Source organism: Bufo bufo, chromosome 1 (assembly GCF_905171765.1).
Source record: "Bufo bufo chromosome 1, aBufBuf1.1, whole genome shotgun sequence".
NCBI lineage: Eukaryota > Metazoa > Chordata > Amphibia > Anura > Bufonidae > Bufo > Bufo bufo.
The window spans coordinates 757,589,771-757,609,007 of record NC_053389.1 but is presented as its reverse complement, the minus strand read 5'-3'; the positions used below and the strand labels follow the sequence as shown (position 1 = coordinate 757,609,007).

Below are 19,237 nucleotides of genomic sequence, written 5' to 3'. Positions count from 1 at the left end.
CAACCATTCCCTAATGCAGACGTGAAAAGCACTGCAAATTTACAAGAAAAAAACAACCAAACTTCAGCGACAGACTTGTAGAATCCCCTCTAGTTGAGGGAAACCACAAAACGCACCAAATGTTGGCACCACCGTAAGATGCCAAATATCGTTAGTCATTCATTCCTTTAAAGGTAAAGCACAACTCCACGGCTGAAAGAACCACAATACGTTCTTTGTATAGTACAAGAAAACAGAGGATAATAAGTTACATCTGTCCGCTATACACAATTTAAAGGAGCTAAAATAATATTTATTTTATTATAAAAGGCCACTAGTAAATATAATTCTGTTCATGTTTTCTGCCTCTTCAGTATATCCATTTGTGGAAAAGCTAGGCCACCACCAATATAGTAGCCATCGCATCTCCCACAGAAGTAGTCACCTAGTTTTCCCAAACTACAATAATCCAACAATTTAAAGAAAAATGTTCTCAATTCTGAACCTAAAATGAAAAATTTACACACAAATTGTAGTCATCATGAGTGGAAAAACAGGTGCAACCTCTCTAAATCTCTGCTCAGATTTGTAAGTTGTAGGTAACAAAAGGTGCAGTTTGCGTAAATTTAGCCCCTGTATACTCAGCCACCCCCTGCTCTCATTCACTTAACACCTATTGTTAATCTTAGAACAGGAGGTCTGCGTTTACCCCCCCCCCCCCCTTTCCATCTCCCAATTAGTAGAGATGTTATTTCTGTAGCAACAAGGAGACCTGTGCCCAGGACACGCACGCAGGAAATGAACGCAGATAAGAGACGCCACATCCAGACTTTATGGAAGGGGTGGGCCCAAGAGCTAACAGCTTAGAATAAAATAAACACTATTTCTGGAGACCGGTCTCATACTACCCAGCCCAACCAGAGCTGAAAGGAGAAGATACCTAGACAAAAAGGACACACCATAATACAATGTCGCATAGAGTTTACTTTTTTTGTTTATACATAGAGTGTCAAATGGGCCCACACGCGGAGAAAAATGACTTGTAGGAAGGAAACTGGGCTCTGGGAAGGAAGAGCCAGATAAAAAAAAAAAAAATATGCAGGGTGACCCGCAACATACATGCTGCTCTCTGCGGAAAACAGGACAGTACTGAGGAACACAACGCAGATCCAAAAACAAGTCATAATCCATCATAATATCACTAAGGAGCATTTGCCCCTAAAATCATAGAAAGCCCTAGAGTTGTCCTCTACAGTCAATATATTTCCAATATCATACCCAGGGAAGGCGGTTGACAACAAATATGGCTTCCATATTAGCCAACGGTAGTAGATGTACTATGGAGACCATATTTGTAGTCATGCACTTGAGAGGACAACTTAAGGGGGTTGTCTCAGTATAGGCATTGGCAGCATTTTGCTGGGATAATGCCACCAATGTTGGATTGGCAGAGGCCACTTCGGTCACACTGGACATTGATGGCCTGCTGCTAGAATGTGCGGCTCCCTTTTAGGAGCTCCATTTTGCAATTTTAAGTCGGACCTACAGAGTTCGTGATCTTCAGATATGGAAACCATTCCATGGGTGATTACTTGTAAGAAAAATATAAATAAATAAAATCTTCACATTTTGGCAATGTCCCCCTCCATGTTAAAAGAGCACAGCAGTTGAGTCTTCCGCGAAGACCATTTATATGACAACAATGTATTCAGCCGTGGTATACATACCCCAGGATGGCTTGTTAGAGCTCACGACTTGTGAAAAGAAGAAGCAGAACACATGGTGAGAGACAGAGGACAGCTGCTACCAGAGCAGGGGGTGAGGAAAATGGCAGTGCTTTTATAATTGTAAGGGGCGAGAATGAAACCAGAGTGAGGGTTGGGGTTTGGCTTGGCACGGTGTAGCAGGGGAGTGAATACAGCTGCACTTTGGGCCTTCAACAAAGTTCACGCACAGAGGAATTGTGATATCTGCTTGCGAGCAAACTAGGAAAAGCTATAGCAGACGTATTAACCCTTGCCACACCAGAGCCCCTACCTACATCTGCTGCATCGCCCCCCCCCCCCCCCCCCTTCTCTCAAATCTGTGATAAGTCTGCCAGGCACTTCTAAGAAGCTTGGCCCACTCCAAAAACACGTCCTATGTCTAAAGAACATTAGGTCAGTTATTTACAATCACAAAGACCTTAAAAAAAAAAAACAGGGCGCTCCACCCATCCACCATGTGAGCTGGCACATTACCCAGTCAGTCTCATGGGCCCAAAGCATCCAGACCAGTGCGCTATACCGACGGAGTGGGATACAGAAGGAAAACACACTCCTCTTTAGTTCCAGTAACCCATGCACCAGTTGATAAAACAGTTTCTCAATGTGACAATGTTCTGGTTTCTCCACATTTTGGATTATTTTCTCATGTTATGTCCTTTACTAGACATACGGGGCCTTCACATGGCAGCTGATGGACAAAACAATACCCTTTTTCACTATATCTCCACTAAAACTTGGGAGTGGACCTCTCGCACAACTATCTGCTCTTATAAAACCCCCTGGGCCCAATGCAAAAATCTGTAATAGGGCCCCATCCACTATGTGCCTGAAAACTAGTGCAGTCTTAGGTGGCTTCTGGCCCCATCGTGACCAGGTGTGACTGCCATCTCTGCACCCTCATGTTTGCCTTCAGTTCTAAATTTTAAAGGGGGCTGTCTAGGATTAGAAAAACATGGCTGCATTCTTCCAGAAAGCACCACACCGGTCCATGGGTTATGTTGGGTTTTGCAGTTGAGTGTTACGGAAAATAATGGGGCTAAGATGCAATACCACATGCAACCTGTGGACAGGTGTGGCGCTGTTTGTGGAAGAAAGCAGACATTTTTGTAATCCTGGACTTCCCCTTTAAGTTTAATATGCAATAGATATACATGTCTTTTGGTGTAAGCCTACAAGGTTCGGGCTGGGACTATGCAGTGACTTCTATACATACACTAGATAAGGTAATACTCATCTGAGAACAAGTAGATCCATCACTGTTTACCCAGTTGCAAAAGTTTCATATACCATGAAATCCATGACCAAACGTGGTGCAAACCTAAATAGGTCTCAAAATGGTTTTTGAGATCTAGTGGTTGCCGCACATCACAGGCATGGTTGGGCTGGCCCACCATAGTACCAGAGGATCCTCCGGTGGGCACAGGCTCTGATGTTACAATGGGCCCTAGAGATCCAGGAGGAAAACAAAAACATTTGGGTGCCTTTAGAGCCAATAATTTGCCACTAGGGTATATTGCTTTGATTCAAAGACTATTAAACTTTATTGATAATATAGGAACTGGACCTCAAGAATAAATTTCTTCTGGTTGACCCCAGGAACCCCAGTCCGAAAGTTGTTGTGCACCCCCCAGCCAACCCCTGCACATCTATAATAAAGCATGCAACATATCCGCGTATGGGCTGGAACGTTGTCACATTGTCAAGTTCCTCATCACCGTGACATAAGTTACTTGACCTCCCCTGCTGATGTGGGACACATTTCAGTTAATTGAGACAGGTATGGGGTTTTAATTAGCTCCCAGACATGTGTTGTAATGGAGTCTTGTTTGGGGTAGATTTGAGATGACTTGTAGGCCCTCCTCCTGTCCCTCGGGGCAAGGTAATTTGCAATGCAGGCAGGGAGAGGAATGCATCATTTCTGTCTGTAGAGGAATTTAATTTGCAACCAGACAATTCACCCTGATCACCTCCCAAAACAGAGCACACAATGCCAGCTCATTAACAGCACTCAGGGGTAGCTGAGGGGCATTCTGAATAATAAAGAAAGAGACAGACAAAAGCAGAGGGGTCCAATAATCCCACCAACAGCTCTATTGTCTCCTAACCACTGTAGATCATTGAAATCCTAAATGGACGAACATGCAGAAAATTTCTGTAGAGTCTGAAGAACAAACTTCTCTGGGCCTCTGATACTGGTCGTGACCAAAAGTCATGGCAATAACATAAATAACACGATCACACCATGTAACAACAACCCATTACCCATGTCAAATAAACTACCACCAACTTCGTCAGTGACAAAAAAAAAAAAAAAACACATGAGAACCTCAAAGGATCAGCTTCCCTTCATAACAAGATTTTTGCTTCCAATAAAGATGGGATCTGATTGGTTGATATGGCCAAACGGGCCAGTTCTTAAACTACTGTAATTTTTATACAAGGCCCAAGAAGCCTTCAGTCCTAAATAATCAAGGACACCTCAATCAATCAGCCAAACAAGCAAATGCTCGTTTGTCGACTGATCAGATCGCCCTCAAATCATTATCTCGATATCATTTAGTCATGTCTAGAATACAGTAGATATTTGTAAAATACCCCCAAAAAAATTAAATCTAAAAATTGTAAGGTAAAAACAAACTGCACAATAATGATTCAAAATCCCACCAAATTTTTACTTTGAAATGTTTTGTCCAAATATTTTGTACAACTACTAATTCTCATATCAAGCCGCGTGCTCATCCACACGTTTCATAATAAAGGCAACCATTTTTACTCACCACATCAATTTAAAGTGCTTCAACCACAAGACAAGCCCTCATTTGTGCCCCCCCCCCTCGCCATGTTGGGGTACCAGATCCTTTGCACCAAGATAATTCACTATTTAGTCACAAAACAAACACAGGCCCAAAAGTAGAGTAACAAAGCCTGGTCTGTGCAGGGAGAGGAACACCTTGTCCTTTGCTGCTGGGCTTAAAGTGGGCACACAGCCCCCAGTCAAACTCCAAGTAAAACAGCCTTATTCAGGCCCCCGTCTGGATTTTAAAGAGACTTCAAATTTTGGAACATTTAAGTGGTCCTATTGTCCGCGTACAGTAAAGACAGTGCTAGCGTGAGCGGAAGACATTCAGCCGATTAATCCCATAAGAGTATTTGGCATCATGGCGGCATCACTAGCGCCAAGCACATTGGTTGGCAGCTGGATATTTATAGGCATCTGTCCTAATAATAGAGATAACTGATGGAAAAAAAAAAAAAAAAAAAAAATGCATACACATACCCAGACATTATTTTAAGCTAAAATTTTTAAAAAGCACAGGCGCTGGTATTTTGCTATGGTCAGAATGACGTCGGACATGTTAATCCAACCAAAAGAAAACTGCCCTGAATGGAAAAAAAATCTGTACAGATAATGGCTATACACCATAACCGTAGCAGAATTACTAAATCATCCTTACACAATCTAAAAAGTATAGGGATGATTCAATTAGTTGTAATTGGTTGGAATCACTTGATCATAAAATGGATGTTAAGGATCATCGTGCATTTTGTTTGGAACGGATTAATCTGTTCTTCTATTATGGACAAAGTTATCAACTTTTACGATCGGAGAACGTCATCCTATAGCCCCAAAAATAAAAAATAATATAATATATAAATATATATATATATATATATATATTTTTTTTTTTTTATCCCCCCCATTAGAGGGATGGTTACATTTGGTAAAGAGTGGGCACACTTCACATGGTATAGACAGAGTCCCTCCCTAGAACATTCACAAACCATAAAGTACTCCTGAATTAAAACAAATAATTGCACGCTGCCTGCACACAAGTCTAATAGTGGTTTCACAATCAGATTACACGTTTGATATGTGCCATGTTAATTCTATAGAATCGCACAACATTCTGTACCTTGTCTGCAAACAGTCCACACAATAGACATGAGAGAACAAATATGCACACTAGGATACACTTACAGCTGGATTTGTAACACAAGATTGCAGGCTACTATACAGTAAACAGTCCACTATAGCAGGCAAATAAAACCTAAATACCCATCAATTAAGAAAAGTGTAGATAACAGATAATATTATGGTCACTATAGGGTGTAGACACCATTGACACCTGGAAGAAGCCAACCAGCCTTGGAGGTGTTGTGTGCACTATTATAAACATGGAGGCTGTCAACTGCTTCTACTCATTTGGTACCAGTTACTCCACCTTGATCATCAAGCCCACCAATGCTCCAAGTTTAGATTCCTCTAAGGTGGTAGGGTAGCAAAGAAATAAATAAAATTATATATAAAGACAAAAATGGCCAACAAAAGATGGAGTGACCAACAACGAGACACGGCTATACACCCATGTAGAATAGAACCATAAATGGATTAGTGTATCTAAGAGAACATGGACACTGGTGGAATACAGATTGTGACAGGTGACTGCACTATTTAAAGAGCGCCCCCCATCTGTCCCATAGTACTAATAGTAACCTTGCACCACAGGGCAGTGAAGAACACAACATTGGAGTCATCTGTGTACCACCATGACAAACCGGGTCAACCCAAGGGTACAGCAAATCTGAGAACGGAGGTTTCTCCAGGCACAACAATTCAGTCCTTGTTCCTAAAAGTGGTTCTTACAACAAACCCTCCATAATACCATGTCAATTATATTTATTGGAATAAAGACACATAAAATATTGGGATGAGTCCTTACCGTGCGGGCACTGGGTGATAGGGCACCATTGGGCAAGTAATGGCCTCCAAGATCAGGGATCATCAGGAACGGGTAGCCTGCATAGGGTGAGCTTTTAAAGAAAGCTGCATCTTGGTGCTGCCTCCTGAATGCTGGGGGGGGGGGGGGGGGGGGGGGTAAAAGATGATATGTGAGCAAAATACAAAAAATTACATACAGTCATGACTGGATGTACGCCTGGCCTACAATGTTGTTAGTCCTGTTTTACAGTAAAACTGGACAATAAATCAAGACTTGGGTCACAAAAACTACAATTTTGAACACCAGTGTACACATCCATCCTAAATATTAAAATTGATCTTCTTATAAAGTATAATATATATCTCCAGAGCTTGATTTCTTAATGGAGAGCGCATGCTCTTATGTCACAAATACATTTTTGGAATTTCCTATAACAACTATTATTTAAATCTATAATGGGCCTTCCCAAGGTAATGGAGTTATTGCAATAGATGATAACATTTGAGATATCAACTATGAAATTAAGCCATCTGAACCCCACAGTGGAGAAGCCAACGAAGATATGAGGCAATATCAGAAGGTATATAGTGTACTGTAAGGACACTGTACATAGAAATAATTATATAATATACCACATGCCTTTATAACCAAAGAAATCAGGACTATAAGGGATAAAGACGCTTGTGGTCAACATTTTCTTAAAATTGTAGTACCACAACTGTCCAAGCAGTACAACTGTTGTATAGGTGACATCATTGGCCTATTACTTAAAACATTAGGTCATTTAATGTGTTTAAAATATTTTTTTAAAAAAATATATAAAATTTTTTATTGAAAGTTCAATAAATCTATAATCGATGAAGACTAGTCTACAATGAACTAAATGAAAAAATAACTACTACAATACACACATTCTACTAAAGTGATATTTCATAGACATGACAGTTCAGTGGTTGTCCCAGAAGCTTGGAATGACTTTACTGGCATCCATTATAATATGTTTTCAAGTTATTAAGAACTAAAAAACTGACACAAGTTCAATAATTAACAAATATTACCTCATGGCCTAAAAAAAAAAAAAATAATAATAATAATATGGAATCACACGTGCAATAGCCCCCCCTTCCCCAATACAAAACATGAGGCGACTCACCTTCCGACAGGTAATCCCGAGGTTTCTCAAAACTCTCTCGTGGAGGGGGGCGTCTCTCGACCTGGAAACGGATGAAGGGATAGTTTAGTTTTTCGCCAGGAATAGATGGACATCCTGCCCCATGTTTGTTTCGGGGAGGAAGATAAAGCGGAGTTTAGTGTAATGGGAGGGAGACATTTGTTCTGATGAGATAACAGAGGTCACCAGGGCAGGGGCTCCTAGTACTGTTAGGGCCCCGTTGTGTACTGGGAACATGTCACAACAGAGAGTTGATTAGCAGAAGTCTATCAGATTATTTGGAAAATGCGACTTATTGGGAATCGCTCGTACAACAATCTACACGTCTATGGCGACATTGGCGGGCATTTTCCGTCAGGTACAGAGGGAAGCAACGTAACAAAAATACTCAAATCCAAACTACGTGACTGTATGTCTACAAGATGCCATACCTCCAGCCGATATGACCTACCGCAAGAGGACATGCCAATAATCACTAAGCCCATGGGTACACTCTGGTTCCGTCTGCAGCATGTCGGGCGCGGGTTAAGGCTACCATGATACTAAAGTCGTACAGAAATATCATGTCTGATCGACGAGGCGCATGCGAAAGTGTGATTCTTACCTCGGAGTCTGAGTCGCTGCTGTGATTCTCCGATTCGTTAACCAGTGAAGACTTGACGTCGGCCAGGTCCCCCTCGGCCGATCCCTCCCCGGGACTTTTCTCCTCTTGCTCGCCCTCATCCTTAAACCGGATCAGCTCATCGTTCGCCCCTAACTCATCCCCCCCACCGCTGTTTAATTGAGGCATGGCTGTTCTACCCCCTCCGAGTGGCACAGGAGACCCGCAAAAGCTGAAGAACACCAAGCCCGCTAGAGAACCAGCTAACTTTTCCCCTAATGCATGAGCCTCCTAAAAAACATAATGGGGGGGAGGGGGTGCAGAGAAACTTTCTAGATATTAGTAACTAGGCCGGTGTACAATCACACCAGCCCCCCCTCTAAAAAGCGTACTGCAGGGTCTCAGCCCCCCCACCCCAGTGCACAAGCAGCCTCTTCCCCCATTAGACAGCCTCCCTCCCCCCCACTACAATGCACAGCCAGCCTCCCCCCTCCTCCTCAGAGCAAACTTCCTGCAGCCTCCTAAGGAATGAGATGTTTTCTTTCCCTAACAGAATGTCTTTGTATGTTAGGAACTGCTCAGCATGGCAAACAAAAGGCTCACTCCTCAAAAAAAAAAAAAAAAGGAATAAAAAAAATAAAATAAAAAGTCAGCAATCCAGACCCCCCCAACCCCAAAACTAGCAACAAGCTGTGCCCCTAAAAAAAAAGTGAAAAAGCTAAGACCCCCAACTCTGTGCTCTGCCACCTCCCTCTACAATCCACAGGGACTGAAGTTTCTTGAAAGTTGCATAAGCAAAAAAAAAAAAATATACAAAAAAAATCAAATCACAGCTCCAGGAGAAGAAGTGCAGAGATTTCCAGCTTCCTCCTGGCCAGCGCCAGTCTTCTTCTCAGGGTCTTCTGTGTCGACTTTGGCTTTTAGTAGACAGGAGGGAGGGGGACTTCTTAACCCCCCACCTTAGGCTTGTAGGATCTAGTGGAGATCCTGCTTCTTTCCCTGGGTAAACTATAATGAGGACCTGCAAGAGCAGGAACCCCAGCCAGAACACAGGGGAGGAGTCTGCACATGCAAACTGACACTTATTTAAAAAGAACTGCTCAATGGACAATTGAGGGAATGGGGCCAAGATTAACCCTTCTGCCTCTTGAGTGGGAGGGCAAAAGGGGGGGGGGGGGGGGGGGGTTGCAGAGTTTAACTCTGTTGCTGCCAATTGAAATTCTCCAGCACCAGCCTGGTTGGTATGTGCAAAGTTCCCAGCAATAGAGCGCAGAGCAGAGTCCAGGACTGATCTGCATTCTATGACAAATGTTTATATGGCCCTTAAAGGAATTTCATACGTCCCTGTTCTTTTGTATTCCTCGAAACTGTCAGATATAGCAATCATTTTACATTTTTTTACATTTTTGTTTGGTGATGCTTCGCCGATAGTTGCGAATATTGAACGTGTTCAAATACCAGCCGTCAGGAATAAATCATTTGCTAAAAATGTTATGCAAATTAGCACAGTGTCACCCCCCTCCCCTCCCAAATTTGACGCAAAAAGGATTGTAATTTTTTCAGCCATAACACAGCCAGTCGTCCTTAGAATACACACGCAAAAGTGTCGTTTAGGCCTCATGCTCAGCTGTTGTTTTGGTCCGAGCCACAGTTTTTGGATGCGGACCCATTCACTTCAATGGGGCCACAAAAGATGCGGAAAGCACTCCGCGTGCTGGCCGCATCCGTTGCGCGGTTTCGTGGTCCACAAAAAAAAAATATAACCTGTCCTGTTCTTGCCCGCGTTTTGCGGACAAGATCAGGCAGTTATATTAATGGCTGTCCGTGCAGTTCCGCAAATTGCATAACGCACACGGACGCCATCCGTGCTTTGCGGATCCGCGATTTGCGGACCGCAAAACACACAACGGTCGTGTGCATGAGTCCTTATGCAGATTTTCATGCGCATTTCGCTGCATGTGTTGTCTTGCAAATTGGCCCCGCATCTCATCCTGCAAAATCTGCACCGCACAAACAATTGACATGCTACGGATTTCAAATTCCGCACCAAAATTTCTGCACCGTGTACATGAGACGTTGAAAATATCTACTAGCTGGTACCATATTAGGCTACATTCACACGATGGTATGAATGAGTCCGCATCCATTCCGCAATTTTGCAGGCCTATTCATTTCAATTAGGGCTCACGCACACTACCGTATTTTCTTTCCGTGTCCGTTCCGTTTTTTTTGTGGACCGTATGTGGAACCGTTCATTTGAATCGGTCCGCAAATAAAACGGAAGTTACTCGGTGTCCGTTCCGTTTCCGTATGTCCATTCCACAAAAAATCTGAACATATCCTATTATTGTCCGCATAACGGACAAGGATAGGACTGTTAGGGGCCAGCTGTTCCGTTCCGCAAAATACGGAATGCAAACGAAGTGCACACATATGGTCGTGTGAATGAGCTGTGAGGCTGCAAAAGATGCAGACAGCATCCGTAGTTCCGTTCCGCGGCCCAGCAAAAAAGATAGAGCATGTCCTATTCTTGTCCGCGGACAAGAATAGGCATTTTCTATGGTAGCAGCGGCCGTGTGCGGTCCGCAAATTGCAGAACGCACACGCGCCGGTATCCGTGTTTTGCGGATCCACAAAACACTGCGGTCGTGTGACTGTGGATTTTCCACACGAAAATCCATACGGAAAGTACACGCGTATTACACACTGTGTGCATGTAGCCTCAAATATGGCAGACTGAGGCTACTTTCACACTAGCGTTCGGAGCGGATCCGTCTGATGTTTCATCAGACGGATCCGCTCCGATAATGCAGACGTTCGCATCCGTTCAGAACGGATGCGTCTGCATTAAAACTTAGAAAATTTTCTAAGTATGAAAGTTGTCTGAGCGGATCCGTTCAGACTTTACATTGAAAGTCAATGGGGAACGGATCCGCTTAAAGATTGAGCCATATTGTGTCATCTTCAAGCGGATCCGTCCCCATTGACTTCCATTATAAGTCTGGACGGATCCGCTCGCCTCCGCACGGCCAGGCGGACACCCAAACGCTGCAAGCAGCGTTCAGGTGTCCGCTCACTGAGCGGAGCGGAGGCTGAACGCTGGCAGGCGGATGCATTCTCAGTGGATCCGCCTCCACTGAGAATGCATTGGGGCCAGACGGATGCGTTCGGGGCCGCTCGTGAGCCCCTTCAAACGGTGCGCACGAGCGGACACCCGAACGCTAGTGTGAAAGTAGCCTGATCTGGCAGGTAGAAGAGGTACTTAAAACACAAAGTGGGCTTGGGCAAACAGTCGGCCACTTTTGCTGTACATTTGATTTTCAGCTGACAACAGCCAAAAAAATCCAACCTGACACATGTAGCTTAGGACTGTGTTCACATTGCCATCATGGTCCTGTGCGGCTGCGCCTGACAGTGCTGCAGGGTGCGCGGTTAGGCCTCTTGCACACGAACGTGTGCTGGCCATGCCTGTTCTGCGGACTGCAAATTGCGGTCCGCAATGCACGGGCACCGACCGTAGGGATGCCACATGCGGATCGCGTCCCCTTTCACTTGAATTGGGTCCACGATCCATCCGTCCCGCGAAAAGATAGGACAATTTCTATCTTTTTGCGGAACGGAACACCACAGAAGCACTCCGTAGTGCTCCCGTAGGATTCCGTTCCGCATCTTCGGATTTTTTTGGTCTGACAGGGGAAAAAAAAGGAAGGTTAATGAAAAGTGCAATTTTATTGCACCAAGGTCTTGTAGAAAAAAACGGACACGGACACGGATGCATCCGTTTTTTTTGACGAACCCATTGACTTGAATGGATCCGTCCTCCGTTTTCCACTGACAAGAATAGGACAGGTTATATTTTTTTGACAGACTGGAATCACGGATCACGGACGCGGAGAAAAAAGGGAGGACTATCAGTTTTTTTTCACAGCTCCATAGAAATGAATGGGACATCCGCGAAACTGTGAAAAATGACGGAACGGACGCGGATGCACACAACGGTCGTGTGCATGAGGCCTTAGAATGAGAACAACTGAGGCCATCGACCATGTGTTTTTTTCCTAAGAGTTCATTCAACTATCAGATGTGCAATACTGATCTTTTTTTCTCTCAATTTGTTGCATTTTTTATACCGCATTGTGTTTTTTTTTGTCCGTTTTCCATCTATATTTGTTCCGTTTTCTTTTTAAGGATTAAAGGGGTTGCTTGATTTATTTCTAAAGAAAGGGAAACTATCAGAATAACAAAAAATGTTACTTCCCGCCGGATCCCCCTTCAGTCCTGCACCACAGCTCCTCTCCTTCCTGCAGCTGTACCAGTGATGTGATCTTTTGGCGGTAGCGTGTTGTGCCCGTATATCGCACATGAACGCTGCAGCCAATCACAGGTCCCAGCAGTATACAGCAGGAGACAGCTGAGCTCATTGACTGGCTGCAGCAGTCACATTCAGTTTACTTGCATTTCGCTGCTGCAGCCAGGAAAATAAAGGCCGTCAGGGAGACTGGAGCACCAGCGCTGGAACAGAATTTTTTTTTGCTATTCTGATATCTTTCCTTCCTTTTGAAAAAAAAATCTGAGAACGTCTTTAGGCCCCGTTCACACAAAGTCTTTGGCAGGCAGATTTTGGGGCAGATCTAATGCCAAAATATTCCTAAGGCCTCATGCACACGACCGTTCCGTTTTTTTGCAGGTCCGCAAACCGTGGATCCGCAAAAAAACGGAAGCCACCCGTGTGTCTTCCGCAATTTGCGGAACGGAGCGGGCGGCCCATTGTAGAAAAAATGCTATTTTTGTTCTATTTTTTTTTTTGCGGGGCCACGGAACGGAGCAACGGATGCGGACAGCACACGGAGTGCTGTCCGCATCTTTTGCGGCCCCATTGAAGTCAATGGGTCCGCATCCGAGCGGCAAAAACGGCGGCTCGGATGCGGACCCAAACAACGGCCGTGTGCATGAGGCCTAAAAGACAGATGATAAAAAAAAAAAAGCAAGTGAACTGGGCAAACATGCATTTGATTCAACCCATTGACGTCTATGGGCTAAAAACAGTACCCATACGGATCTGTTGTAACATGCTGAGTATTGAATGAATGCCAAGCACGTAAAACACGGTGCGCATAAAACATATGTGTATAAAATCATTTAACTGTATTGCCAAAAACTGTATATATACGGATCCATAATATGCAAGTGATAATGAACCCTAAGGATGCATCTGCCTGTTAGAGACTATGGGAGGGTGACTGAATCATGCTGGTTTGCATGCAGAAAAATAGTGCAAAACCATACCCACCCAAATGTCGACTGTTTTCTGGTCAGTAAAATTGATGGGATTTTCATCAATGTCATGTTCTGTTAACAATGCATTGTAAATCTGTAGTAATTTTAATAATAAATCGCCTGCACTATTGTCCGTGATGCAGCTGACTAACCTCTATGGACTGTGGCCAGGGTTTGAAAGGCCTTTCACACCTAAGCATGTAATGGGACAAGGTAGGTGATAAATGTATGATCCCTGGCGCCCCACACCTGGAACCCCACCAGTAGCTAGTACGGGGGTCCAGAGTCCCCGGTTACTACTTACTACATGACTGCAGGGAGGAAGAGGTTGATTGGGGTGGCAGTCAAGCTGTTTCCATCAGCCCTATAGACTTAGGCCTCATGCACACGAACGTATTTTCTTTCCGCGTCCGTTACGTTTGTTTTTTTGCGGACCGTATACGGAACCATTCATTTAAATAGGTCCGCAAAAAAAACCTGAAGTTACTCCATGTGCATTCCGTTTCCGTATGTCCGTATTTCCGTTCCGCAAAAAAATAGAACATGTCCTATTATTGTCCGCATTACGGACAAGGATAGGACTGTTCTATTAGGGGCCAGCTGTTCCGTTCCGCAAAAACAGAATGCACACGGACGTGATCCGTATTTTTCGCGGATCCGTTTTTTGCGGACCGCAAAATACATACGGTCGTGTGCATGAGGCCTTAGAATGGAGAAGCAGTGGTTATGCTCGACCACAAGTATACCCCAAGGCATAAAATAATAAAAGAATGTATACTCACTTACTTCACCCCAAAGCCCCCCCCCCCCACTGCAGCACCATCACTGCAACCATGGCCCAAATTCCCATACAGTGCTGCAGCCAATTACTGTCCAGAGGACCACTGAGGTCAGTGATTGGCTGCAGCGGGCGCATGGACTATACAGACACATCATCGCTGCGTCCAAACAAAGAAACCCTGGCGCAGAGGATCGGAGTGGCAGCACTGGAAGCGGCCGGGGATTATAGAGTTGCAAATACAATTTTTTTTATATTCAATCACATATTAAGCTTTCTTTTTCTTTTTTTTATAAGTCGTACAACCCCTTTAAGAACTGGTAAAGCTGTGCATGCGCATAAAGAAAATGGCCTATTTTGACCATTTTGGACAACCAAAGTTTAGAAATTAATGTGGCCAACAGCAGACTACCAAAATCTGACCTGACAAATTGGATTTTTTTTTTCACCCGTTGTTGGCAGAGGATAAATCGCCACTTTACGCCAGCTTTGGGCTTTTAAGCACCTCCCCCAATTTAGTTAGGTATGTTGCTGGTCGGATCGTTCTGGCCAATACTTATCTTTTGTGTATGGCTGCATTAAGGGCCTATTCGACATAGAGATTATCATGTCAATTTTTCCTCTGGATAGGTAATTAATATAAAAACAGTTGGGGTCCGACAACCATTACCCGTTTCAGGCTGCCACGGTGCTGCCACGGTGCTGGAGACTGTACAGTGTATAGAGCTGGAAGCAGACAGCGCCGTACACTGCGTAGGTCCCCCACAGATCTCATATTAAGGATAGGTCATCAATATCTGTAGTTCGTAGATAATTGATCAGGAAGGATGAAATATTTTGACCAGTTTTATCTACAGATGGCCTTCCGATTTTTGGGTTTGTGGCATCTCTTTCCTCCGTGGCGTGCTCTAGTTTCATTTTATACTTGGTTCAGAACTACAAACTTGCCCATCTCATGAGACTCCTGGGGTGATTCTTCTAATAGACAATTGTATTAGTGATATCGTACATGCTGTTCAGGGTCGGGCTGCTCAAAGGCCCTACAGGGAAATTTCCAGATGGGTCCATGCCTAGGGGGCTGCCCAAGCTCTCCTTATAGCCGCCGGTTGCATACATAGCGATCTGATGCTCTCAGCATTTATTAAAGGGGTTCTCCGGGCTTTTAATATTGATGACTTAACCTCAGTATAGGCCATCAATATCAGATCGTCGGGAGTCCGACACCCGGCACCCCTGCTGATCAGCTGTATGAGGAGATGGCATGCGCAGTGTGCGAGTTCCGTCTCCATTCTCTCTTCCTGCTCTGCTGCTGCTTTACCATTGCGCACGCGCGCGTCTCTTCATACAGCTGATCGGGGCGGGTGCTGAGGATAGATCATCAATATTAAAAGCCCGGAGAACCCCTTTAATGCTAGGAGCATCTGTTCTTTTGCACCTGGCTGGCAGAAGAAAGTGCCCTCCTGCATTCAAACGTACTGCCGTCCTCAGGATGGTGATAGAGTTGAATGTTGGGGCGGGGGGTGGCAGTATTTTGTGCTGCACAGGGGTATCTGGTTCTGCTGGGGCAGTATTTTGGGCTGCACTACAGTATTACTGGCTCCTCCTACTTGTGTTGCCCCACCTTCTGTCTATTTAGACCCTCCTACATCATTGGGCCACTTTTAGATTTTTTATTTCCACGGCCACTTTAAGTTCCCAGTCTGCCCCTGATGCTGCTTGTGTTGATTGCTGCCAAAATGGAAACTTATTGAACCATGAATGGCAGCTTTACCCACTGGGTTGTGATTTCCCAGGTACCAGAATTATAGAGTCTGATAGGTCAGTATTAAGCTCCATGCGAATCATCACTTTTACAACACCGTGCAAAGTTCTATTCACCATATAAAAGAGTGATAGAGTCATAAATCCACAAGGTCGTATGACCGCTTTATATCATCCAGGACTGTAAACTACATGGTTGTTATACAATCTTACCAACCTACGCTGCGATCCCAACCTGCAGGACGTGTTAAGTTCTGCCCCGGTCTCACCTGGGAATGGCCCAAAAACTGTACCCCTGTATATTGCAGCAGGCCTGTTGGAAGATATACACATTCCACCGGAATTTTAAGGGTCATGCTCTTTTGCATGAGAAATGGGAAAGAAATTCTGAGTAAGTGCAGTGACCCACTGGTTAACTGCTCAAGGGTTAATGTTATGCTTCACTACTAAAGCTGTAAAAATGTTTACTGTAATGATGATCTACGCACTATGTAATCTAAAAAGGCTGCTATGTATGGGCGAGGAAACAGTTAATTGGCAGTGCTTAATAATTGTTGCCTGGTGGTCTGGTCCCATTTCCACTAGTTAGAGAGTCTCCTGGTGAACATGCAAGAGAGAGGTTATGTCTAGTGTGTGCTGCTGCCAAGCAGGCCAAGAACGAACCCTTATCCAGGGAAGACACCATCTCTGTGTGGGTTAAAGTTGCCAGAAAAGCAACTTTCCTATGGACCTATCTCTGCGGGAAAAGAGCAATAAATTATTGCAGTAGACTTAAGGGTCCATTCCATACACGTCCGTATGTGTTTTACGGACCGCACATCGCCGGCACTCTCATAGAAAATGCCTTTTCATGTCCGCAATTGCGGACAAGAATAGGACATGTTCTATTTTTTTGCGGAACGGAAGTGCGGATCCGGAAGTGCGGATGCGGACAGCACATTCCAGCCCCATTGAAAATGAATGGGTAAGCACCTGTTCCGCAAAATTGCGGAACGGATGCGGACCCATTTTGCGGATGTGTGAATGGACCCTAAGGCTTCTTTCACACAGGAGTCCCAGATTTGCTCCGGATGCATCGCGTGTGCATTGCGGGAAACCCGCGCAAGTGCACACGCAATTTCTAGCTTCATTCAGCAGGACCTGCACTGACGTCACCGCGCTCACCACGTCATCATTACGCCATCAAAGGTCCTTTTGCAGGTCCTGAAAGAAGACGATGCCGACTGCGCGATCAAGTGGATAAGGTGAGTTAATCGACATTTTACTAAGCATTCTGTATTCAGAATGCTATTATTTTCCCTTATAACCATGTTATAAGGGAAAATAATACAGTGAATTTTCTTTAATGGGGTCCGGGGTTGCTCATCCCTATCATCTCCTAGTAACTATGTGTGAAAATCGCACCACATCCGCACTTGCTTGCGGATGCTTGCGAATTTCACGCAGCCCCATTCATTTCTATGGGGACTGCGTTGCGTGAAAATGCAGAATATAGAACATGCTGCGATTTTCACGCAACGCACAAGTGATGCGTGAAAATTACCGCTCATCTGCACAGCCCCATTGAAGTAAATAGGTCCGGATTCAGTGCGGGTGCAATGTGTTCACCTCATGCATTGCACCAGCGCGGAAAACTCGCCCGTGTGAAAGGGGCCTAAAGGTAACACATACTTAAAGGGGTTATCCCATGATTAATGTAAAACATGAAAATCAGATATCATATAGTACATGACAACCTCTTTCTAACACAGCTAGAACCAGCCCTGTACCTCACATGGATCCAGAGATCTCCTCATTCATTGCTCTGCTAGATTTATATCAAGCTGGCAGCTCAAGGGGGAGTGTCTTGTTTGCTGCAGCTCAGGAGGCGTGTCCATCCTCTCCCTATCACAACTCAGGAGGCAGTTGAAAGATAAAACTGAGCATGTGCGACCTTCTTAATGAGCCGGTCAAAGAAATAGGAAAATTAGTGGCACTATTGAATAACTCAGTAGCTATACAAAATTTTTAATTACATGCAATTACAAAAGTATTCAGATCCAGGTGCTGGTTTGAAAACTGTAGAATATTTTTCGTGGGACAACCCCTTTAAGGCTTTGGTCTTTACTGTACATGTTTTTTTGTTTTTAATACAGAAGGGTCACCGAGAACTTTACTATGGAGGGGGCACAGAGGGCTTTATTACTATGGAGAGGGCACAGAGAACTTCATTACTATGGAGGGGCATTTCTACTATGGAGGGGGCACAGAGGGCATTTCTACTATGGAGGGGGCACAGAGGGCATTACTACCCTGGAGGGGCACAGAGGGCATTACTAATGTGAAGGGGGCACAATGGGCATTTCTACTATGGAGTGGCCACAGAGCCAGAGGGCATTACTACAATAAAGGGGGCACAGTGGGCATTATTACTGTGAAGGGGGCACAATGTGGATTTCTACTATGAAGGGGGCACAATGGTGATTTCTACTATGAAGGGGGCACAATGGGGATTATTACTGCGAAGGGGCACAGATAGGGCATTACAACTGGGAAAGGGGCACAGAGAGGGCATAACTACTGTGAGAGGGCACAATGTGGGCATAACTACTGTAAGGGGGCACACATCTGTACAAAACTACTGTAAAGGTTGTACAATGAGGGCAATATTACTGTGAGGGGGTACAATTTTTTTTTAAGTATTGGGGGGGGGGGGGGGGTGGAGAAAGGACCCGCCCCGGGTGCCAAACACCGTAGGCACGCCACTGAAGCAGGGAAATGAAAATGCTCCCAGCTCCACCATTGAGCCGCCAGCGCTCCACAGCAGCAGCACGATGTCCTCACACATCGTCCTGCTGATCTGTGTAGGAGGAGGAGCGGGGCAGGCTGGGAATCTACTGTGAAGGGGGAACACATCTTAGCATATCAACTGTGAGGGGGCACATACAGTCAGGTCCATAAATATTGAAACATCGACACAGTTCTAACATTTTAGGCTCTATACACCTCCACAATGGATTTGAAAAGAAACAAACAAGATGAGCTTTTACTGCAGACTGTCAGCTTTAATTTGAGAGTATTTACATCCAAATAAGGTGAACGGTGTAGGAATTACAACAGTTTGCATATGTGCCTCCCACTTGTTAAGGGACCGAAAGTAATGGGACAATTGGCTTCTCAGCTGTTCCATGGCCAGGTGTGTGT

At 44.6% G+C, this 19,237-nt stretch overlaps 1 protein-coding gene across 2 annotated transcripts in view; it reads right to left on the bottom strand.

The window, feature by feature from the left end:
- Nucleotides 1–8,641, bottom strand: part of TCF7L1 (transcription factor 7 like 1) — a 41,413-nt gene extending 32,772 nt beyond the window's left edge. For both annotated transcript variants that reach the window (XM_040414557.1, XM_040414558.1), the window contains exons 1-3: nucleotides 8,242–8,641; nucleotides 7,620–7,680; nucleotides 6,467–6,597 (exon numbers count right to left, since the gene is read on the bottom strand). In XM_040414557.1, the coding sequence (XP_040270491.1) occupies nucleotides 6,467–6,597; nucleotides 7,620–7,680; nucleotides 8,242–8,427 (378 nt within the window). In that variant the 5' untranslated portion in view covers nucleotides 8,428–8,641. The remainder of the gene's footprint in view (nucleotides 1–6,466; nucleotides 6,598–7,619; nucleotides 7,681–8,241) is intronic.
- Nucleotides 8,642–19,237: the final 10,596 nt, after the last annotated feature.